Below are 24531 nucleotides of genomic sequence, written 5' to 3' on the forward strand. Positions count from 1 at the left end.
GTGTTGTCATTTTAAACTGACCGGGCTGCGACGCTCTCATGAGAAGAAATGAATGGGTTGTATATTTTCTGAATTTCAACACTATTTCAGGTTTAGATGCACTCAACCATGTAGTTTTGCTTATTTTTTTTAAAAATAGACCTTGTTAGCTTTTTCCATCTACTGCACCACAGTCCGTTCACAGACACAGGAAGTGTAGCTCCAGTGTGTTAATATGGCTCCATCTACTGGTCATATAGTGCAATTTCAAAATATTTTATGCCCATTTGGGGACAAAAGAAGGGCTTGAAACTTTTCATCTAGTTGATTGATAACTGGTGACTTGTTTTATATTAGTAAACACAAGCCAGAAAGTTGTATTTGTGTTAAAGAGATTCTGATATTTTAAGTGTAGCATCTAAATTGCTGCTACGTGTTGTTACCCTGATGTGGAGGTATATGTATTTTTAGCGCAAACACCCTCTGCTTTTGATGTTAATCCATCTCCAGACAAGTCATTTTTTTGATTTCCATATCCCTCTGACCCTGAACCCCCTCCTGTATGCCGCACCATAACTTCTCCTGACCAATCCAGACTCTGACAGCCTCACACAGCAGAGCCTGTCTGACGGAGAGGAGCAGCTGGACCGCCTCCAGCAGGCGGAGCTCACTCGAAACACATGCATGTCGCTGTGGAGGGCAGGTGCAGTCCAGGCCTGGCTGGAGGTTGTCATGGGAATGCCCATGTACACCCGAGCCTGCTCTGAAAACGTCAAAAGTGGCAAGGTACACCTTTGGCACAAGTGGTTCTTTTGCTGTTTGTTTTGTGCTTGAGAGAAGGGCTATGATTTTCACAGATGGGCGTGTTCATGATGGATTTCTGTTCTTTAGGTACTGCTTGGCCTGACTGATGAGGATTTAGAGCTGGGTCTGGGTATCAGTAACCCCATTCATCGCAGGAAATTAAGACTGGCCATTGAGGATTACAGAAGAGCTGAAGGGGACCAAGGGTGAGCAGCAGCTACCAAGACACACACAAAACTGTTATTCTGACACTTTTTACTCTTTAATTACGTGTAGCCAATAACACTTTATGTCATATTTTTAATGCAGGATTTTAGCTTGTAATTAGTTATTTTCATAGTGTGATGTTGCTGCTTTTACTCAATTAAGGATCTGAGAACATCTAAACTGATCGGTGGCGTCTCATCATCTTCTAGACTATCAAAAGCATCAGAGATGGACCATCACTGGGTCGCAACGTCATGGCTGAGTGACGTGGGGTTGCCCCAGTACTCCCAGAGCTTCCAGACTCATTTAGTGGACGGGCGAGTGCTGAACTCTCTGAGCCGCAGAGACCTAGAGAGATACCTCAACATCAGTGACCAGTACCACCAGACCAGTCTACTCCTGGGAATCCAGCTCCTGCAGATTCTCAGCTTTGACAAAGAGGTCAGATTCTAGGTTAACATTAACACGAGGTGATGAAATCAATGCACGAAGTTTGACTGGACTGGACAAAACTGCATGTGATGTCCATTATTATGCACCGTCACTTGAGGCACACAGAATCCTTGCTGCTGGATTATCTCAGCAAGCTCTCATCCTTCCCTGACCTCTCTCTGTGCCTTATAAGATCTTGCGCAGTTAACTTTGTGTTATGTTTTCTGCAGGCCCTGCAGCTGCGACGGGCAAAATGTGAGCACCAAGACCGGGACCCCATTGTTTGGACATGTCACAGAGTAATGAAGTGGATCAGAGACATAGACCTCAAGGTGGGTGGGAGGTCAGTGATGGTATTACCTTTGCTCAGGAGATTTCCAGGGCAGACTGCAACTAGATACCCCCCCAACTGGTGTCCATTTCCACTAGTGCGGCTCGACTCAACTCGACTCTACTCTACCCGGTTGTTTTGTGTTTCCATTAGGGACCTAGTACCTGGTACCCGATACTATTTTTAATACCTGCTCTGGCGAGGTTCCAAGCGAGTAGAAGCGATACTATATGTGTGACGTCAACAGCCTGTCGGCCACTGATTGGCCGGAGAGTGTCGTCACTGGTCTGCGACGTCCAACACCGGAAAAACAATCCCGCCCCCTCCATTGTAACGCCAGGCAACAGCAACCGCTGACTTTATTCTTTATTCTCACTCGAGGGAAATGGCTGCTCGTAAAATATCACCGTGGTCCGTCGACGAGGTCCAGACTTTTCCAGACCACAAACCGAGTAGCAAATACAACATCGCCTCGATGTCCTCCATTGTTTGTCGGCTCTGTTTGGGTCGCGTACAAATTGACGTCATGGCAGATTAGCGCAGCCGTGGTATGACGACCCCGCCTACGTTGAGGAGGTACTATGAAGTACTCAATTGTAATGGAAACTCAACCAAACCAAGTAGAGTAGAACCGAGTCGAGTAGAGCTGGAACTGTGTAATGGAAAGGCCTCAGAAATAATGAGAGCTTTGGTGCCTTGGCACTGCAGCAAGGACTCTGGAGACAAACAGTTATTGTTGTAGTCTTTTTGAATTCGTTTGTGTTGTGCTCTTCAGGAGTTTGCAGACAGTCTTCAGGGTAAAGGCATTCATGGAGCTGTGATGGCTCTGGACCCGTCCTTTGACACAGACGCCATGGCCAAAGCTCTTGGGATCCCCAGCAACAAACACATGCTGCACCGGCACCTGTATGAAGAGATGAAATCACTCGCCGTCCCTCACAGGTGCAGATTAAAAATTACCCTTCGACCTTTTTTGTCTTTAAGTGCGACATGTTCTTGTGAGTCCCGCAAAAGTAAATGTGGTTATTTAACGTCTTGCACATAAATGAATATGTGTTCTCAGCAGTGCAGAGCAGAGCAGCGAGATTGTTGGCTCCTCTTCACCTGTGGCTGTTAACCGCTTTGCTGAGGAGAGGATGTCTATGAGAAGATCAGTCAAGGTATTATGTCACACTCAGATTTATGCAACATAATTGCTTTACTTAAGCCTTTTGCTCCTCTAGGGAGCGCATGCCATTGACAAATGCTCTTCACCTCACTGGCCGGTTCTTTCTAGATCTCCCCAGTTGAGCCTTCTCAGACAGGTCTGCCTGGACATGCGGCAGATTTTCTGAGTCTAATCCAACTCCACTTTCTCCTTCGAATTTATGCGTCAGTGGCATACAGTTTGTTCTCTTCCACGTGTCCACGTTGTTTATGTTGTCTCCCCACCAGATGTGGAGTATTCTCCTGAGGAAGGTGTAAATAATCATAAATTACTGGAACATATTGCTTCATATTTCAACATTTGCACATGTGGCAAAACACAGTTAGACAAAGTTTCAGACTGTGGGGAGACTGGCCAGTGCTTGGTTGGCTATTGCAGACATTGATTTTACGCAGGATCACCAGACATTGTGCCTACATATACTGTACTTCTATGTCTTTCTGGGGGTGTCTTCGTGGACTAGTGTTCCGAGACATGTCCCATATTTAAGTCCAGTGTCCCTGGGTTGATTCTGGCTGTACCCCTCTCTCCACTTGCCTGTCTGAACCTGTCAAATAACAGCTGAAATGCAGTGCTGCACTTTTCTCATGTGTGATTTTCTTATTCTTCTCATTCACTCTTATTCTACATAATAAAACTCTTCAAAGTCCGTAGTTATGAAGCCTGACACAATCACGCTGCTCCGCGGCTGAATAATTCTTTTATTCTGGATTACGCTGCTCTTATAATTGGTCATTTTCGATAGTCTTGTTTCTTTAGTGTGACTGGATTCTTTGTGTAAAGAGATGTCGAGGTGTTACACAGGCAGCAGTCACACAAAAGAGTCAAACATGATGTTGAATAGGGAGAGAAAGTTTAATTAGAGGAATTTAGATGGATCACAGTGTTCAGAAATCTGTTTGATTGGTTGATGTTACAATGTGAATATATAATCTTGTGTGTATGTTGAAAAGTTGTTTTTATGTTGTATGTGCAGGAACATGAAATTGAATAGTTTCCCTGTATTCTCAGCCGATTGTGTTTGATTTTCTCTTTTCAAAAAGGTCAATGTCTTATTATGGATTCGCAGTCCTAAAAGAAACCGCACTCTCTGTTTGACACATTTTCATTTTCCCAGAGTCCCCTGAGGTTACGTGCGAACAGCCACTCTGTGGAGCGAGGTCTGGGCTTCCACGGCAGCTGCGGCTCTCTGCCCAGAGAGGCCAGAGTTCAGGCCATTCCCCGGGCCAAAGGCAGCCCAGTGCACACCTACAAGAGTGTTGAAATCACCAACGTGTGAACCGGCCTCAGCCATCGACATTGCTCACCTTGTCACTATTGTTTACATTGTAATTGTATAATAGCGGTTTGCTCCTGAGAGTGACCTACGCTCAGCAATGCCGGACTGAAGAGGAAGTTGATTTAAAGGCATACACCACTTAATTTAATCATTCAAACATATTACTATTTTGGCCAATATAAGAATAACACATCCTCTGAACAGAGACCTGGTGGAGCTGTTGTAAATATAATGAAGAGGAAGATGATTTTTTATTTTAAAGAATAACCAACAAATATAACTGAACACGGTGTTGTTCTCCTTTGATGCCTTATATGAAATAGGTCTTGCAGCACTGATGTTTACTGATCTTCTTTTTCAACTGTTTCTAACGTGTCAGTTAATTACCTTTCGCTGTTGCACATGTAAGCACATGATTCATTCTGCTTGAGGTGAAGTGAAAAAAAAAATGTACTTTTAACTGCCACATATCTGCTATTCTTCTTCTGAGGGGAGCTGAACTGATGTCTGATGTTGTTTTTGGCTAATATCTCCTCTGAATGTTGTTATTATTCCTCTAATAGACCTTAGTTTAAGACAACATTATAATGGATGAAATTTGGACATGTGACTGAGCTAAACATGTCACAACAATGACCAAGAGGTACAACCTTTATGGTACTGCCCCTTCGAGCACACATGACAATCTTTGACATTAATTCTGTACTTCTGGTAAAACCTCTCATTAGTGCTACACAATCATTTATTTAAAGCACTTCGCTTTTCATCTGACTGTAAATACTGATATTGAAAAAAATCATCCTGTGTAGGTGATCCGCAGATAAAACACCCAGCTGAGTTTGAGACTGACAATGTGAAAAATTCAAGCAAATGGATTCCACACGTTTATACTGTAAGCACTGAAAAAAAGCCAATACTGCTACTTATATTATGAGCTCAATGGAGAGAATGTAAAGGTATATTTTGTACAGTTTAATCATGTTTTATAACTCACAGTTGGATACACTTTGCTGTTCCTGAGCATGAAAACACACATGGTGCGCAGCTGAAAGTCTGAGGTCAACCCAAACAGTAGAAAACAGGTTTGTCTGCCTCTCTCTGGGCGTCTCCTTCAGTCACCAAAAGCAAAGTTGTTTAAGCGGGAAGATTAGATCAGTTCAAACCTGTACAGAAACAGAAACTCAGATGTTTGTGTTCATTTGACAGTTGCTGTCTCTCTTCACCCACCTGTCAGAGCTTCTCATGTGTGGCAACATTAAATGTGCAATTATTGTCAACTTCCAGATACAAAACATGCCTGTTATTGTTGTTTATCAGGACAAATGCATTGAAATATCTGTTCTCACATTAACACATGATGAAAAAAATTTATCAGCTTAGCCTTAAGCTATTATCCAATGAAGACTCTGGAAAGAATCACATGATCTTCCTCAGCAGTTTGCCAGGTTGTCATAGAAATGTGTATTCAAATTTCTACTTGTCTGAACAGTTTAAGGGCTGCATGTACATGATGGATTAGACTGAGGTGGGGAAATAAAAATTGAACATTTCGATATGAGCATCTACTGTACACCTGCTACTACTGGCCAACTTCATCTGCTGAGGAAGACTGTGGGACACGACTGACAGCTCCAGAACAGCTGCTGAGTGCACCTTAAGGTGAGATTGTGATGATCCTATAAGGCCTTTCCAATTTCAGCTAAACCCTGAACAGTTTCCTCTGCTGCACATGACTATCAAAGACCCTGTTTGCAAAGGGGATTGCATTTATTTTTAATTTAACAACATTTAATCAATCATCAGTGGTGCTGAAATGCCATGCGGCTAATGAAAACTAGTCGACAACTATTCAGATAATTGATTAAAACCATGGGCTGCACGGTGGCGCAGCAGGTAGTGTGCGTGCCTCACAGCAAGAAGGTTGCCGGTTCAATCCCCGGGTCAGGGGCCTTTCTGTGTTAAGTTTGCATGTTCTTCCCGTGCATGCGTGGGTTCTCTCCGGGTACTCCGGCTTCCTCCCACAGACCAAAAACATGCTCATTAGGTTAATTGATGACTCTAAATTGTCCGTAGGTGTGAGTGTGAGTGTGAATGTTTGTTTGTCATTACATGTGGCCCTGCAATCGGCTGGCGACCGGTTCAGGGTGTACCCTGCCTCTCGCCCATTGTAGCTGGGATAGGCTCCAGCCCCCCGCAACCCCGAAAGGGATAGGCGGTATAGATAATGGATGGATGGATGGATTAAAACCATTTGACAGTTTAAATAATAGAGTGAGAATTTGCTCCATTTATTTGTCTTATGTGATAGTAAACTGAATTTCTGGGAAAAGAAACTCTTCACAAATTGAAGATGTCCCCTCTGCTCTGGAATATGTTTCATGGACATTTTTCCATTGTTTTCTCACGTTCATAGACCAAACTGATTTATCGATAAAATAATCGTTCCAGCCATGATAACAATAACAATATTTTTTCTGTTGGAGAGATTCTGAATAAATCAAGATAAAAGTACAGTAAATTGAGGATTTTATCATGCAGTCCTGCATTGGTCCCCTTTTCTGACCAATTGAAAGCCAACCACAGCGTTAACCGTGTTTCCGGGTGTGTCCTCGCCCCGCTCGTTTGTCCTCACAGGAAGCTCACCTGAGCCGCGCTAGGACCAAGCGGAAAACAGGTCACAGACGCACTTTACCAGCCGCAGAGAGGAGGTGTCCCCGCCGCTGGAACCCGAGCAAAGTTCCCCTGAACAATTCTGATATCTGTCCCGGTAGCAAAAAAGCGCTTTGTGTGCTTTTTACAAACAGAAACTTCAGGTGAACAAGGCGTCCTGTTGTCGCGTCTATGCCGTCTACCTCTTTTTCCCCGTGATCTTCCTGAAAACACCTGCGCGATTCAGGTAACTTACCGATGAAGAGGGAAGTCCTTGGGCAGTGAGCGGTGAAAAGGTAAGGCCTCCTCCAGATCTCCTACTCCAGAGCGAAACCAAGCCCAGTTATGAGTGAAAGCAGGGCCGGCAGATGGGCCGTAAATGTCTCTCTGTGAGGTGTTTAATCGGGGCTGTGTGCGGGTTTGAGCTCAGACGGGGCTCCTGTGAGGGGGCCGGTCCTCCCTCTGAGGTCCATTCCTACTTTACAAACAATGAAAGCGCTGGCTGCACTCCGGCTGAAGGACGGACACACTCACACATTTTGAACCTCTTTTCCTGCGTCAGTAATATTTAATGGCATTTAATATACCCATCCCCACACAACAGGCTGACAGAGGCATAAGTTAGACCTGTGACTGTAATAGGCGAGGCTACCTTTTTTTTCTTTTTGTAATGGTGGAAGTGTGCTGATGTTTAACAGGACACACCCATGCACACCGTCCAGCACACTGCAGAAAGGCTCAAGATGTGTGTCTCATTGCACAGGAAGAAAAGCAGCCATTAGAAACGCACAGGAGGTCAGCGCGCAGAAAACAGCTCCATCATGCCATCCCGCCACATTGTTTTGGCCTTGATAATGATGGTAATACAGTACATTTAGGGTGCCTAAATGACAGGAATCAGCATGTATCTGAGATTGAAACATCTGCACTGAAACAGGGTACTGATAAAGCTGTTTTCTCTCCTCTCACTGGTACAGCAGTGCTCCCCTTTTCACACATTTAAAATCTGTGTCACTGGAATCATTTTTTATGTAAGTTAACCTGAGGCCAGGGATCAGTGTAGCACTAAAAACTCAGTCGATGGATTAATGAATGTGACTCATGGCAGTCTAATGGCAGTGACAAAGAAAGCCCTTTAAACGTGGATCAGTCATGTCAGAGCTGATGATCAGAGTGTATCAGCTCAGTGCATCCCTGTACCTCTGCGCAACATCTCATACTCTCGTCTTGCTGTCTGCAATCAGCATCACGATATCAGTCAGAATATTTTCCCAGTAGTATCTTACAGTACGACACGTATGCAGCATGGGCGGGTGGTCAGTTTTCTCCAGTCACTTTTGTCTGTGAGTAATAAGCAGGCTGGTTTGTCTTCCAATAAATCTTCGTTAATCTGCACCAACAGCACAGTGAAACACCCAGTTTCACTTTGTCAGACTCTCCACTTTGCTGTTACACTTTCCACAGCAGGAAGGAACTAAAATTGCCCCGAGGCAAAGGGATAAGCAACTTATGTAAATGTGTCACTTAAACTGGAAATAGACAAGTTTTTGGGTTTTTTTGCTTTAACTTATCATTATGAAGTAAATGGTGGTTGCACAGTGAAATGGCTATATAATAATGACACCATCTGTGTTTGCAATGCTTCCATATAAGCCTTGCTTTCACTGTGTAATTCTGCCGCCACCGGCTATGATCTCCCAGGAAAGTGAAGGCTGTTACCGTTTCCATCTGCTTCCATGTCTCTGTTATAGACTGAATGAATGAATAAACTTAAGCTTTTTTCTCTTCATGTTTTTTTCTACTCCCTCTCGCCAACCCCTGCTGTAGTTACTCAAACTATGTTATTACTCCATTGAAAATTATGGCACTTTGTCTTTACAGCTTCAGTCTACATCCTTCTTTCCTTTCTCTCCTTTCCAAAGTGGTTTGATCATTTCTTCGGGCAAATTGGAAACAAATGCTGTTTATTCAGTGTTTTTGGAGTTACTGGGCTCTGAGGGAGGCAGAAAGCCATCAGGTCGTCTTTCATTTCCAACAGTAAGACCACATGGAAACGCTGGGGGGGATGAGGAGTTGTCTGTTTCCACTTTAGATAATAACATCAGTAAAAGTGCTGTAAATGCTCATGAAATGATTGGGATTGGAGTCATAATAATGGTAAATGCAATAGTCCAAAATACGGAGCGCCTCTAGAGGTGAGATTGTTCTGTCAACCTCAAGAAGTTATTTTTCTAGTGTTGACTTACAGTTCGCATGAAATCGTTCATTCAGGCAACATTTTTTAAGAAAAGAAAAACAGTGATCCTCTCGCCACATTATGATTCCACCGAAAATTGATAGACGGTAATATCAAGTTATCCCCATCACTGCTGTATTTAGTTAGTTAATTAAGGAGGAGGAGTTTCATGCTCAGCTCAGATTTAGCAGTATGCATCATATTGCTAAGTGTCATCCTTTGTGACAGAGACAGAGTTTGCAGGCCAGCATTTCACTGTAAAAGTGATGAGTTTGAGTAAAAGCTGAGGTGGTGCAAAGTTATATGTTAAAAGTTAAACAGAAGAGGAGGAAAACTGATTGAATTGTTTAATGGCTCCATACATACATAGAGCATTCAGGACTCCTGTGGTTTATTTTTGTATGTACAGTATATATTTCCTGCCCATCCCATCATTACTTTGTCTGGACAAAGTGACTGAAGCTAAATTGCAGGGTGTGTTTTTCTTTTCTTTTTTTTTTTGTATGAAGGGTTGGCCTAATTAATTAGTGTTTATGCAATGTGGTGACATGCTTGAAAGCCTTTGTGCCTTTAAATCATAAAAGTACACCAGTTCATGTGTCAGCATTGGTCACCTGTGTCCATCCTGTGCTGAGAATAGAGCAGCAAGGGGGGTCCTGATGATTATGGATCCAAGCGGTTTTCTCTGATTTACTAACTTGAACTGATGCTGTGTATGCAGTAACTTTCACTTTCACTGGTCTTTGAGCCTTTGATCTGTTTTATGAGCATACTGGAATGGCTCTGTGATAAAACCATATGACTGTTTTTTTGCGAACGCTTGTGCACAAATGTTTGTTTTAACAAAAGCAACAATAGTTTGATGCAGTTTAACCGCTTTGGAACAGAGGTTCAAAAGACTCAACTCAAAGCGTCATACTTTGGTTTGAACAGCATATTTCTTGTATTTTCAGCGAACCCTCTGTGTCATTTATCATCTGTGTCAAATCAAATATTTGCCGTAAAGTGGGCGTTCACATATTATTCTGCCCTGCAATCAAAGGAGGTGACCGAAAACAGACTTTAGTCTTAGATAAGTCTGCAATCAAGAGTTTAAAAAACAAATAATGAATATTTTGTGATATGAGTCACAGCTTCAGTGGGAATGGTAATTTTTATGTTTCATTTTCACTGAAAACAGTCGAAAATAATGATAATTTTGCTGGGTTCTGTAACAAACGAGCACATTTCCCTTACATCTGCAGGATTTGTTCACCGAAGCATCTCTGTAGCTTCATTTATCGTAATATGTCGTGACATGTTTGACCTTTAACCCCTACGTAGAACTGCGTTTTACTAAGTATTATGCAATGGGAAGCAAGAATGAGCAACACGGTAAACAAATGTAGCCAATATGTGGAGAGGGTCTTCACATTGATACACGGTATGCCATGATATCTGCTCAGGTTGGAAAATCGCCTTCTTTGGGCTGGGTTGTAATGAGGTGTCTGTTATTTTCAGCTGCCATGTCTAAGCTGTTTAAATTCATTGTTGTCTAATGCACCCCGTGTTGGAAAGATGCATGGGAAAATTAAGTCATGCAAATGGTGCTGTTGAATTCTGCACAGTTTATTGACGTAGACGTGTTGGCCACAGACCTTTGTCAGGCATCATGACTGTGAGGGATTCAGCACTTTCAATTGTTAAAGATTATTTGTATTGTTACACAGTTATTCAAGACATTCCAAATACTTTTGTTCTGCTTTCATGCGTTTGTTTTCAGCCCTCTGAGCTGCACTGTGTTCAGAAGGTGCTGCATAGATAACTTTCATTTTAATTCTTCATGTTGCTCAGTTCAAATGTGAACACTATAGGAGCTCAGCATTGAAATGCAAAGGTAATAGAAGTTGTAGTTTAAACAGCGTTTCCTGCCCTTCACTATCCCATGAACATGTCTTTGTTAATGTATAAAAAACTCTATCGTTGTAAAAAGGTTTAGGTTTAATACTGATCATCACAGAAAGGATCAAGATGGACATATTTTGATGTTTTTCTTTGAATTTTGTGGTAATTGTCACCCCGCTTAGGTTAAGACCACAAAATTATGTATCATATTGATATGATCATGATGGATTTGTATGGATGAACATGAACGATGAACGTTTATCATTTTTGGCTCAGGACCGCAGTGATACTGATGGTGGAGGCCGTTTCAGGGCACAGAATGCTTCAAACATTGAAGCTCACAGGTGACAGAAATGAATGACAGCAGCACGTGCATATGACCGCAAACAGTGAATAGTTAAGGAGAGGAAAATGTTGTCTCGTCGTGTAATAACTCGTTATGTTGTGTGTCAGAATTTTGTTTGAACAGTACAGTGTTGACTTGGTTCACAGCAGCACCTTCAGTTCTAATGTGGCATCTTGTGAACACAACAGCACAACCTATACATCGTTGCTGACCAGGTGTTGACCAGATGCAGGACCTTTACAGCCGCAGTCCACTGATTGTTTTTTAACAGACACTTCCTGCAAGATGTCATTATTTGCATGTTTCAAAACCCTTGACAGTGACTTTCGTTCACCCAAGTCTTCACCTGACACTTCAGTAGAGCACATTTCAGATGAGGCAGTGGTGGTACCTGAACTGGCAGGTCAGGACCCTCCCAAATTCCATTTCTGCTTAGTCTTCAGCCCTCAAAAAAGTATTCAACTGGAACAGTATTCAACTGGAACAGTTGAATACTGCTTAATGAATCACCACCTCTCTAACACAGTCTCAACCCAAACAAAAAACCCATTCATGCTAGCCTGTGGACCCCCTGTGTGTCTGGGTCTAAAGTATCTCCCTTCCAATCTGCTCCATTGTCTTTTACTGTATGTTTCACAGTGAATGCAATGAATGAGTAATATACTTGCATGGACTGCAGCTACGCTGCCAAATATCATCACCATGACCATTTTTGTCACTCCATTCCTCTGAGCGTGAGTCATTCCTCTCAGAAGTACTGTCGCTCGCTCAGCTTCGTGTTTGTCATGTTAAGACATGTGTGGACCTCCCATTGCACTTGTTGTTTTCTCATAACCAGTTTTCTCACCACGCTCCATGTTTTCTCGTTAACCTGCTCTCCTGCTCTCTCACCCCCGCTGCTCGAAGATTTAGCAGACTCTGCGCTTTTTTTCTGTTTTAAGAGTATACAAACCATAAAGTAACTAATTTATTCACAGATGCAGCTATCTGTTGCAGCAATAAAATGCTCCTTATTTTGGGGATTTGGCTCTGCTCGCGTATCTGTGCCGGCCTGATAGACCGTCCCAGAGATAACATCCACCCCGACAGCGCCTGAATTACACAGCGTTTTAATGAACGTATTGAAAGACTCAGTTCTCATGCTCAAACTGAAAGCTGTCACGCAGACGGAGGCTGAGAGGTGGAGGGAGTGAGACTGCTGAAGGAGGCTGTCGTCGGTTGTACTGATTGAAAAGCTCTCAGAGACAAATTTTTCGTTTGGGGCTCGACTTGACATGAACACAGAATGACAAACTAATGTGATTTGGACGGTTAGAGAGAGGTCCATGTTAAAGGTAACCATGTGACTATGCTGAAATGGCCGATTCGTCGATTAGTTGAGTTGTTCCCAACCTTTTTCCTTAAGGGACCCCTTAAAGTAAACTGACTAAGTGGCATATTTTAGGGACATTTCATGAACAATTAACTCAAACAGTGAACTCAATAAATGCAGGGAGATTGTGTAAAACAAGCCGTTTGGATTCTTTTTTTGATTCTTTTGAGCAGATTATGCCCTGTGAAAATTGACTTAATAGACTTCATTCTTGACATTTTCAGTGTTTTCTTCTTCCTGATGCTTGGTCATTGTTCGGTTAGCTCTTTGGCTGTTCAGCAGAGAGCGAAGCCTGCGTGGATGTGTGTAGCTTGTGCATGTGTGTCTTCACCGTGCTCTTTCCCTGTGAGATTGTTATGAAGTTATAATATCTAAAAACAATAATGTAACCTTTCAAAATAACAATTGCATTCAGTTTTCTTCTCAGAAATGAATAACATGCTAAGACACAGGCCTCATTTATGTTTTTAAAAAAAAGTTTTTCTTACACCCATTAAATCCAGAATGCCTTGTGACCCCCCCCCCCCCAAAAAAAACACATCCTCAAATAAAAACAAACCGATTGAGAAACTACACATTAGAGTAACTGAAAATAATTATTTGTAGCCCTGCATGTGACTTTAAATCTACTTCTCTGCCTGCCTGAATCCCCATTCGGAAATTAAGCTTCGGCTGGGGTTTTTTTAATGTATTGAGTATATTTAATATATTACAGTAAACCTGAGAGATTATTGTAACTACACCTTCATTCTCCTAATCTTGGAAGCACCATTCACTGTTTCCCCACAAGGTTTTCATTATCACCATTAAGTTATGTCTCCTTATCTCTCTTCTCACTGTTTTGGTGGGTTTTCTCTTGCAGTTTGTCCTGCAGGGATGTGTTCCAGTCGGGGTATATGTGGCGGCAACAACCGTCCCAACAGATCCTCCAGCTCAGCGGGCAGCGGCTCAGGCGCTCACTATGCCCTGTGCGCCCTGGGAGTGGGACTCATCGCCCTGGGTATTGTCATGATTGTGTGGACTGTGATACCGATGGACGGAGAGGGCTCCGGCGGCTCCCAGACTACGTCGAGCAACCACACCACAGTGCCCCATAATGATGATGAGGATGAGGAGGAGCACAAGGGCAAGACAAAGTCTTCAACAGTGGCTATGGTGTTGGTTGGAGTTGGGGTGGCTATGCTGCTTTTATCCATTTGCCTCGGCATGAGGAGCAAGAGGAACGCACGTAACCAGCGTGACCAGCCAGCGGCAACAGGAGCCCTCTTCATGGACCACGTGGCGGGGGAGGAGCCGTGAGTGATGACTTTCATCTCTGGTTTATACTTTTTCTTAGGTGTTGTCAGTTTCCAGTGTAACTCCAATCTAAAATGTTTGGAAATGTATGGTACACAGAGTTATTGCTTTGCTTAACTGCCATATTTAAAGTCACTTAGTGTAGGATTTCTCTGGTGCCATCTGGTCGTAGACTCAAGCATAGATTTGTGTAAACTGAGCTAATTTAACTCAATGCAGTGATCGAACTAAATTAGTAATCCTGCTTCATGAGACAGCCCAAATTGTTGTCACCTAACTTGATATTAAAAATTAATATTCATCTAAGCAATCATGTGGCCCTGCTCACTGTCATAATGCCCACATAGAAAAAGCGTCAAGCAAATCATCACATAGCAAGAGATATATGAGATATATAAGGAGATATTATACGGAGCAGAGTAGCTAAAGTGGCCATTTTTTGTTCAGTCTCACAGCTCTCACAGTACCCTTTTTATCACAGCTGTTTTCAACCAACAAGTTCTGATAAACCGACTGTTCACAACCTGTTCGGCACCAAACAGCAGACATAGCTAGTGAACATAATGGAGCATTTAGCAACTGAAAAGCCACATGTTTCCCTCAGAGACATGGTGGAGACCAAAAACAGAGCTAAGAAAAAGAATATTGGACTTGCATTCATCAGATGGCTTTAACATGACTCCAGCTGAATGATCATGTTGCTGTGTGTCTGGTGAATGTTTGACTATGCAACTGTTTGCTAACGCCTCCATCATACAGTATCAATGTAAAAAGAGATCACGTGTCATTGCTGCATTCACAGCTTTTGTGCTTCTCCGGAGTGGACAGTGGGAAAAATGAGCTATTGCAGGATTGATTATTTCTGATGTGTCTTGTCCGAGGTTCACCGAGGTTCTCCTTTTGCAGAGCTGCAGACACGACCACATTCAACGTGCCCAGCTACGAGGAGGTCGTCGGCAGCACCGACTACCCCGTCCGCCAGAGCAACCTTCGCCAAAGCACCTCCCAGCTGCCGTCCTACGAGGACATCATAGCTGCCGTGGAAAATGAGGGAGCGGAGCCCACTAGCAACCCCACCGAGGACACCCCTCTTAATGATCCCACACCAGCTTCCACTCCACCTGCCGCAGAGGCCCCTGCCGACCCTCCCGGCCTCACATCAAACCCAAGCCTGCCCGCCCGCAGCAGCAGCCGGGCCAGCCGTCTACTGCGGCCCCTGCGGGTGAGGAGGATCAAGTCAGACAAACTGCACCTGAAGGACTTCCGCCTCCAGATCCGCAGTCCCACACAGAATCCAGTGGCCATTGAACCCATCACTCCGCCACCGCAGTATGACAATAAGATGCCTGAATTAGGGTAGTGTCTCTCACTTATTGCCTGCTCCTGATGAATAAAAATATCTCTGTGTTAAGTGGACTAATGATAACACTTTTGAGATCCTACTTTCAAAGTTGGCATTAAGTAGGTTAAATGTGGCTCCAAGCAGAGTGATGGAGGACATGCAACACACTCCTGAAGTGACAACGTTTGGAGTGAATCTCTTTGTCACTGAAGCTTGTGATTGGCATATTTATTCTGTTACAATGCGTACTTCAGTCTGCGTGAAAGGATCAGCTGTCAGTTGAGATTTTGTTTTAAACATCACGTCATAACTTATTTCAAACATGTGACAGCCTTTCACTTTTATTTAATTGTCAATTGTGTGCTGTAATGGACAAACTCTGAATATTTTTCACCTTATCGAGGATTAATGCTGTCGCTGTATGTTGATTCAGATGAGTTGTTCGATTAATTGTGGAAAGATTTAAACTATATGTTGAGTTTCAAAGGGGGAAAAGGGGAATTAATTACCTGGGGGATTTTAAAGTGGTATGAAGCACCGGGCATCAGATGTAGAACAATGTTTTTGTGATTTAGAACTGAAGAAAATGCACTGAGGCCAAAAATGTTTGATGTAATATCTGTTTAATGCTTTTTCCATGTTGTTTTTAAATCTATCGTCTTAAACAAACTGGTTCTTTAAAATGAAAATGGCTTCTGTATGTATGTTCAATGTGAATTGTCCACTACTGGTAACACTGGGATCAATTATAATCTCTAATAATAAAACCAGCAGTCAGGATTCAGATGTTCTGGTATGGGATTTGACACTATTAAAAATGCATTGCTTCATAGGATTTTTAAAGGTGTTTAGATGTTTAAACTATTTTGTAATATTTGGAAAAAAAGAAATTGTTAAATAAATGTTTTCTATTTCATTCAGGATCATGTCAAATGAGTTTATTCCTCAGACATCATTGAAGATGCCAAGATTAGTAGAAGCAAGTTCATCTATTAAATACAAACTAAACCTAAAGGCCGTGTGTCACCTGTGAACCTCTTCTGGTGCCACTCAAACACAAAATTAAAAGTTATCACTCCAATTTCTGATGATTTTCTGGATTGCATGCTGTATTTATTCTTGAAGAGATAAATATTGACTTTGTTTTTACAGTTAATAAAATAGAACTAGACGTTTAGTTTGTTCTTTATTTTTCCATCTTTGCTTTTTTCATCAGTCTCCATGTGTCTTTACGCACATTGCTTCATATTCAGCGCCCTCCAGTGGTTAGAAAAGGTAAAAGACAAAAGAAGGATTTTTCAAATTATGTGCATTTGCATCTAACAGGCTATTTGCTTTTCAGGAGAAGCAAGTTGTGGCCTTAAGTAGAAAATAACCGTCAGTGTATGAGTGAGGCCAGGTGTAATCAATGGTGTGATGGTGAATGGTGTTACAACCCTTAGAAGCATAATTCATTGAAATTTAATAACATTATTTATTTGCTGGCTTCATAATTTTACCCAAAATGGATTTGAATTGCAAACAAGAACTGCTGGAAGTTATGAGTACAATAATACTTATTTGTGATTTGATTTTACACACATTGAATGCACAGAATAACACACACACACACACACACACACACACACACACACACACACACACACACACACACACACACACACTCATAAATAAATAGAGATAATTAAATGTGTTTGAAAAAGTTCGAAAATAATGACAGCTGAGGTGTAGTACCCAGAAAATATAGTGTATACCTGATAGGTTGCATATGTATAGCCTATTTAGTTAATGTAGGAAAAACTTCATTGCCCTGATAACTTGGGGTTTTGCTTTATGTTTATTAAGGTTGTGGAATTAACCCGAAAAAATGTCTTGATCAATGTTTTCTTTGGTGGAGGACGAATTCAAATCAGCCACTGACATTAACGTCATTTTTGAGTGAAGGTCCTATAGTGAAAATGTTCCTCAGGCGAAAGTAAATAAAAATTATCAAGAAAAGTAACTTCAAAGAGCAAAAGTAAAGTAAACAAGTATTCACTAAATAAAAATTATCCTGTTAGTGTCATACTATCACACATATCATTAGATCATCAACGGCGATGCATTCAAGTGCAAGTGGCATTTTACCGTTGTAGTGGGTGGAGGTGGAGCTAATTTTAACTGATTCATATACTGTTTGATAGTTTTATCTATGTCATTGCAACATATTTGATAAGATTATCTTTTGCTTTGTATGTTAAATCTTAATCTGTAAAGTACTTTTGGAACTTAAGTTGCCAAATAAATGCAGAAGAGTGAAAATACAGTAATTCCCCCTGAAATGTAGTCTATGGAAGCATAAGTTGGATATATTTGCCTACAAGTACCTCGAATATTTACTTAAATACACTATTGACTATTAATGTACGTACTTGCCCCCCACAGCACTGCCTGTGTCTACCGCTTCAGGTTAATCTTCATTGGCAAATATACCGTATGTTTTACATTTCAGCTTAAATTTACACATTCAAAACAGTTCCCTAAATGAAGACAAGCGTGCGTATCCGCGAGGCTTAAACATTTGACGTGTTCAAGTTTATTTTTATATTTCCAGTGTCAACTCTATTTTCCTAAGCTCCACCCTCCCCTCGCTTCAGAGGGATTTTTTTTTTCTTTTTTTTTTTCTTTTTTTAATGTGCAGCTGCCATGTAGCAGAGGGAGGGACAGCTGGCTGAGAGAAGAGCCAGCCCGGGGAGTCAGTCACATTCCTGGCTGGGATTCAATGACTGAACCAGACACAAACAAACAGAGAGAGAGAGAGAGAGAGAGAGAGAGAGAGAGAGAGAGAGAGAGAGAGAGAGAGAGAGAGAGACTCACACATTGAGTGAGTGGGGAGACAGACTGAGAGTACGCCAGACTGAGCAGACGAGGCATATTTCGAGCGCACATTAGGAGTGCGTAAAACCGCAGGAGCGCAAAGAAACACAGTAACCGGTGATTGTGCGTTGGATAGTACGACTTTTGAGTCAAGGAGTTGTCGACTTTAATCGCGTCTGCTTACGGGAACAGCCCCTGTGAATTCAGCAGCCAGTTTTCTGAATGGACGCGCTGGGAAGCTTCTCCGGTGACATGGAAATGCGCGTTGTTGAGCGTGTAGCCGGATGCTGAGCACGCCCGATCCGATAAGTCAATTTCAGCTTTCATTTTGAGTTGTGAAATCTCTTTTCAAGCCCGCAACGAACATGGAGGGCGCGAGCTTTCAGCCCCATCCCGGACTTCAGCAAACTCTGAAGCAGTTTCATCTGAGTTCCATGCGCTCTCTCGGCGGACCGGCGGCGTTCTCCGCTCGGTGGCACCAGGACGCGCTCTTCGGTAAAGATGGTAAATCCGCGGAGATGATGCTCACCCTGCCGGCTCAGACACCTCCGGTAATGTCCGGTCCGCTTTTTATCCCGTCCGACCGCTCCACGGAGAGATGCGAGACGGTCCTGGAGCGGGAGCCCATCTCGTGCTTCGTGGTCGGCGGCGAAAAGCGTCTCTGCCTGCCGCAGATCCTCAACAGCGTCCTGAGAGATTTCTCCCTCCAGCAGATCAACTCGGTGTGCGATGACCTGCACATCTACTGCTCCAGGTGCACGGCGGACCAGCTGGAGATCCTCAAAGTGGTGGGTATCCTGCCCTTCTCGGCTCCGTCCTGCGGGCTGATCACTCAGACGGATGCTGAGCGCCTCTGCAACGCTCTCATCTACGGTGGCACTTACCCTCCTCACTGCAACAAGGAGTTAGGCTCCCTGGAGTTGGAGCGAACCGAGAAGAGCTTCAAAGTCTATCACGAATGTTTCGGCCGGTGTAAAGGTTTGTTTGTCCCGGAACTGTACGCCGGCCCCAGTGCCGCCTGCATCCAGTGCATGGACTGCAGACTCATGTTCCCACCTCACAAGTTTGTGGTCCACAGTCACAAGAGACTCGAGAACCGGACAGTCCACTGGGGGTTCGACTCCGCCAACTGGCGGGCTTACGTGCTCTTAGACCCGGACTACACCGGAAAAGAGGAGAAGAGTCACCTGGAGCAGCTGCTGAAAGAGTTAAAAGGAAAATACGATCTGACGAGCAAGCGGTCCAGTATATCCTGCAGAGTAAGTCTGCTCTCTTTCACCTTGTTCTTCAGCATCACGTATTGTCTTTGAGTTTTCTGTTGTTTGTATGTGTGTGTTTCAACAGCCTTGGGCCTACCACAGCATCTGCATTCATTAACATTCATTTAGAGGAGGCTTCCTTCTCATTAGGCCTGCCACTGTCTTCTTTGATTGATTGTTTTTTATCTTTTCCAAGTGCTGCCGGTCTTATTAGGCACCCCCAACAGGGTTATAATGCAAACTACATGTCACATCACATCTTCCTGTGTCTGCCTCCTCTGCCCCTGCACCTCACATAAAGCCCCTCACTCACCTTCTATATGTCAGGAAGAGGTGACAGTGAAGCCTCTAACTATCAGCTGACACCCCTGAGCATCCCCCCATCCTCTAAAATCCCAGGTCCACCCCCCAGGGTTACCCAAGGGCATCTGCATTATGATAAATGGAGTCCCGATGATATATTTTATTAGTGTGAGAGGGGAGAGGGGGGCAGGGGAGGCTATTATAGTGCCACGAGGTGGGGAAGGGGATAAGAGTTTAATGAGGTTTGGGATATGGAAATGCGTGTGAGGGAGAGATGGGGTTGTGGCTGGTCAGGATAAGATATGAGTGTGTGTGTGTGTGTGTGTGTGTGTGTGTGTGTGTGTGTGTGTGTGTGTGTGTGTGCGCGTGTGTGGCTGTCCGGGCTCCTTGCGTGGGTCAGAGATGTTTAGTATGGACAAAGGGCCAGGAGACGAGGTGGCTGTGCCTTCGTCACAGAGCAGCTGTTGTGTGGGACTCTGCTAATGAGTGGACATCTCTGTATGCATCACCATGGTGCTGCTCCAGCCCGAGCAGGAGCCAGGAGATGTCTCACAGGGAAACCTCAGCACTCTCTTTACAAAAAAAAAAAAAAAAAACACTCAGGGAGAACGTCTTTGGCTTATAGAAACACGCCTGAAATAGCGGCAGGAGGAAGGTTATCAGTGATGGAAAAGATGAGATTATGGGGATTACATCTTTTTTAGTTTTGGCTCTCGGGTTAGAAATAATCACGCCAAGGTGAATCCACAGCTGATTTATGTCATGTTTTCCCACAAATTGGACACAGGCTCCTGACAAAATCTTAGTCCGGTCAAGAAGTGCCTGCACAAAAAAAAGAGAAATTGACTTGCACCTGTGGCTAATTGTCAGCAGGTCTTGACGTATCGCCTGTGAGTTATATATTTCCTCAAAAACGGTGAGTCGTGCGCTGACAGCCTTTCAGCGAGTGTGATATACTCAGGGGCAGAGCATCATGGAGGCAGCGTGGCAGAGGGGGCAGTGCGTGTTTGCTGTGGTTCACTGTCAGTCGTGTCCCAGTTAGCAGACAGGCCTGGTCCTCAGGGAGCTGCACACCAGCGCTCTCCCATACATCAGCCTGACAGGCCAAGCTGCTGAAAGGCCGGACGGGGGCTCGCAGACCGCGCTTGGCTCGGCTTACCCATGAAACAAAAACTCAATGTTATCGGTCTGCCTCAGCCTCCCTCTGATGTCAGAGCGCTTTATTAATAAGAGAGAGCCTGGAAGGTTACCTCCTCTGCCCGTATCATCTGTCTAGACTCCCACCTCATCTCCTGTACGTGGTGGCTGGTGCAGATACAGCCCTGCTGGAAGACACTGCTGTGAAGATAATTGCTGATGTAGCATGTTTTTTTTTTCTTCTTTCTTTTAAAGAACAGTTTTGAAGTGTTTGCCGGAGGGAAGTGTGATTTCGAGTTATTCCAGATTTTTCTCGATAGGCTGTGAATGCAGAGAGCGAAACATCGCAGCGCAGCCTCAAAAAGCAGAAGCCGGATCAGAGGAGGGAATGAGACCAGTGAACCATTGTGTCTGTTTTGCATCAAATCCAGCATTTGGTCATTTAGCCCTTTGCCTAATGTGCAGATGAGGGCAGATTGCTGAGAGGAGGCTGCAGACTCTCATTCAGAAGATGCAGGGTGTGTGTGAGCCAGGCCTTGACATGTGTTGTCAAAGGGCCATAACCCCTGACCTTTTCCCCAAAGACACTGACCCAGCCTCCCCCCAATCTTTTCACACCATCCAATCACATGGCCTTGTGTCCAGTCCACTGGCCAGATGGCTGTCTGATAAAGGATGGAGGGATATACAGCGGACAGATAACAAACATTACTCTCAGCTGCAGCTTCCAATGAAACATCACCATTTTGTGCTGCTTACGGTGCACTTTATTTCATATCCTGCGTGATTATTTTGCTGACGCAATGGCAAAAAATATAAATTTCATGGCAACTTGAATTCTGAGTCCAATGGAAATGACTTGTTTCATTGTGTTGAACCTTGCGTGTAATAATTCAAATGTTAACTTTTCTGATTAGCATGAAAATCTTCAAGAAAGAGGATTGGAATTGCAAAAACTTGTTTTTTTCCCCTTTCAAAGTCAAATACGTTGAGCATTAAAAAAAAGGGCAGCGCAATCAATCATCTGACTGAGTGGAGAGTAAACGGGGGTTCTGGAGAACCGTGTAGACCCTACTTAATGGAATGGATATTAAAGCCATTCAACTGAGGCCAATGTATGCCATTTCTCATCCCATTGTTCTCCTCACTCGGTGAAATTAGCCTCAAACCTGGGGCAAACCAATCAAGTGTGCGTCGAAGGGCAAAAGCTTGTGTGTTTTCAGTTATCAGCTGTTATTAAAAGTCAATGAAGGAATTGAAAATACCCCTTTCTTTATCAGGTAGCTGTTTGTCTGCACTTGCATGTGGGCGTCTTTATGTATTCGAGTGTGTTTGCATGTAAACAGGCGAGTGTAATGACTGGATCAGCTGTGCCGAGCCAGATTAAAATGAGCTCTCTGCCGGCTCATTTCCATTCCCATCTGTCTGCTGACCTCTGGGAAGCCCTGAAAGCTGACATGGTGCATCTCTTTGGTCCCTGATGGGCCTGTCTGCCCAGCGATGACCCAGTCAGCTAATACCCGACCCACCCACATGATCCAGATACACGTCGAGACAGTCACATTCGCTTCAGATTCAGCATATTTTTTTTAATCTCACTCTTGCTGCACCATATTTCTGTTTCTGGTAGTTTCTGCTTGTGTTTGATTTGCCTTCTCCCACTTATCCTTCTTTTGGAAACATCATTCTTTTGAGAGCAGCGGCCTGACTCTCAAACCCCCCTCAACCCCCAACTCCCCACTGACCAGCCTCCCCCCAAGAAGACCCCGTCTTCGCAGTGACTGCTGGACAGAGTGTTTTGACCAAAGCAGGGACGGCGTGTCAAGGCAAAGGAGCTCCCAGGGGTTGTGGCCTTCATTCTGCCAGGGGTGACCCCATGTTAAAAGGGTGTCAGCTGGGGTTCTGTCATGGGTGATGTGTGCTAAAGACCTGCTGCCTCCTTTGTTTGAGGGCCAGGCTTTCAGAGGCTGTGAAGTGCAGCCATTTCTCTTTGTTAGTGGCTTGTTTCTGTAGGTGCTGTGTGGATAGGTCTGTAACCTCCAGCCTCTCCCAGGGTGGGAACTCCACGCTCATGAGTTTGCCCTGTCATCGGTTTCTTGGCTACGTGCTCAAAGACAGATTGGAGCCTGCAGTGGTGTCTGCATGTCTGATAGAGATAAGGCTGGGCAATAGTTCAATATTAGTGTTTATCGGCTTTCAGCAGAATCATTCTGTAATTATATGATCTTATCCTCCCACAAACATCTGTTGTTCTAAATAATGATTCTGGGCAAATTCTAATTAAAATCTAACAAAATTAGTTATTGAAATGTTTGTTCAGTCAAATTGATTATTTCAAATGTGATTTTAATGGCATGTGCAATCATGCTCTATCAAAACTTTAACCATGTTACCTTCTTTTTTTTTTAAATGGCCATTATTGGCAAATACTTTTGACTTAATTCTTCCAGTGTCGGACGACGGATTCAGATCCTTTACTTAAGTAAAACTCGCAAAACCACAGTGTGAAAATACTTCACTACAAGTAAAAGTCCTGCAGTGAAAACCTTACTTGAGTGAAAGAAGTACAACCCTGATTCCAAAAAAGCTGGGATGCTGTGTAAAACGTAGACAGAGATCATTGTGTGATTTTCACTTAAAGGATATGAAAATTGTAATCTGAAAAGTAACTAGTAACCAAAGCTGCAGTCTAATGTAGTGGATTAAAAAGTACCATATTTGCCTCTGAGATGTAGTGGAGTACAAGTATGAAGGTGCATAGAGTGGAAATACTCAAGTAAAGCACAAGTACTTCAAATGTGTACTTAAGCATAGTACTTGAATCAATGTACTTTGTTACATTCCTTCACTGGTTCCTCCATAAAGATAATGTGATTACCGTTTGCAGCAGTGCAAGAAGCAGGAGTACAACAATATAAAAACAAAAGCACATTATTTCCCTCTGAGTATAATGGAAATACTCAAGTAAAGCACCTGAGAACTGTATTCGAGTGCATTACTTTAGGAAGTGTACTTGGTTACAGTTCACCACTCCATTTTTGGGATGACTTTTGTGTCTTTAAGAAGATATTTACACTCTACGTTTGTGAGAAAAGTAAATAATGATGTTTAGTCAGCTTGTAATTTAAGTCAGTTTCTTTATATAGAGTTTATGAAAATCAGTGGTTACAAAGTCAAATAGCAGAGACAAGAGCAAAGTTTGGAAAGTATGTACCACCAGTATACTGTGCAAATACAGGATATGCCTGCACAAACACAAAGGTAAATGCACACATGTATGCACTGTGTCTATGCATATGCGTGTCTGTGCAAGTTAGAATTGGATAGTAAAAAAGTCTTTCCATAAAAATGGATTTTTAGAGGCACTTCAAGAGGGAAGATGTTATGACTTTATTTCGTGCAACCATTTAAATGGAGGGACAAAGAATCCCTGGAATATCAGACAATACTAGTGTCATGTTTTGCAGTATCAGTATTATACCAATATAGTGTATTGCCTGGCTCTATTTCTGATCATCTCACGGGGACCATGTTTTGCTCCATTCTCTAAACCTCGATGACACAGCACAGTGCTAATGTGTGAAAGACTTCTTGTATAACTCATGGAGTGAG

At 43.3% G+C, this 24531-nt stretch overlaps 3 protein-coding genes across 3 annotated transcripts in view; all 3 read left to right on the forward strand.

Annotated features, from left to right (window-relative positions):
• The first annotated feature begins 540 nt into the window (after nt 1-540).
• Nucleotides 541-5796, forward strand: LOC139328512 (kazrin-A-like). Its single transcript, XM_070958231.1, has 7 exons — nt 541-765; nt 871-989; nt 1200-1431; nt 1653-1754; nt 2529-2695; nt 2817-2913; nt 4078-5796. Exons 1-7 carry the CDS (start codon nt 664-666, stop codon nt 4237-4239), a joined length of 981 nt encoding a protein of 326 aa, XP_070814332.1. The 5' UTR covers nt 541-663; the 3' UTR covers nt 4240-5796.
• Nucleotides 5797-7017: 1221 nt separating this feature from the next.
• On the forward strand, nt 7018-15382 carry tmem51b (transmembrane protein 51b). The gene is made up of 3 exons (XM_070959317.1): nt 7018-7184; nt 13589-14021; nt 14929-15382. The coding sequence occupies exons 2-3, from the start codon at nt 13603-13605 to the stop codon at nt 15380-15382; spliced, it is 873 nt and encodes a 290-aa protein (XP_070815418.1). The 5' UTR covers nt 7018-7184; nt 13589-13602.
• Nucleotides 15383-18042: 2660 nt separating this feature from the next.
• Nucleotides 18043-24531, forward strand: part of skib (v-ski avian sarcoma viral oncogene homolog b) — a 33101-nt gene continuing 26612 nt past the window's right edge. The window contains exon 1 of the mRNA XM_070958853.1: nt 18043-19479. Within this exon, the coding sequence (XP_070814954.1) occupies nt 18586-19479 (894 nt within the window). The 5' untranslated portion in view covers nt 18043-18585. The remainder of the gene's footprint in view (nt 19480-24531) is intronic.

Source organism: Chaetodon trifascialis, chromosome 3 (assembly GCF_039877785.1).
Source record: "Chaetodon trifascialis isolate fChaTrf1 chromosome 3, fChaTrf1.hap1, whole genome shotgun sequence".
NCBI lineage: Eukaryota > Metazoa > Chordata > Actinopteri > Chaetodontiformes > Chaetodontidae > Chaetodon > Chaetodon trifascialis.

Excerpts from the sequence above, each read along its gene's own strand:
- LOC139328512 (XM_070958231.1), top strand. The coding sequence starts at position 664 with ATGTCGCTGTGGAGGGCAGGTGCAGTCCAGGCCTGGCTGGAGGTTGTC. Across the intron at positions 766-870 it reads AAAACGTCAAAAGTGGCAAG|GTACTGCTTGGCCTGACTGA; the intron begins GTACACCTTTGG and ends TCTGTTCTTTAG. Across the intron at positions 1,755-2,528 it reads TCAGAGACATAGACCTCAAG|GAGTTTGCAGACAGTCTTCA; the intron begins GTGGGTGGGAGG and ends TGTGCTCTTCAG.
- tmem51b (XM_070959317.1), top strand. The coding sequence starts at position 13,603 with ATGTGTTCCAGTCGGGGTATATGTGGCGGCAACAACCGTCCCAACAGA. Across the intron at positions 14,022-14,928 it reads CACGTGGCGGGGGAGGAGCC|AGCTGCAGACACGACCACAT; the intron begins GTGAGTGATGAC and ends CTCCTTTTGCAG.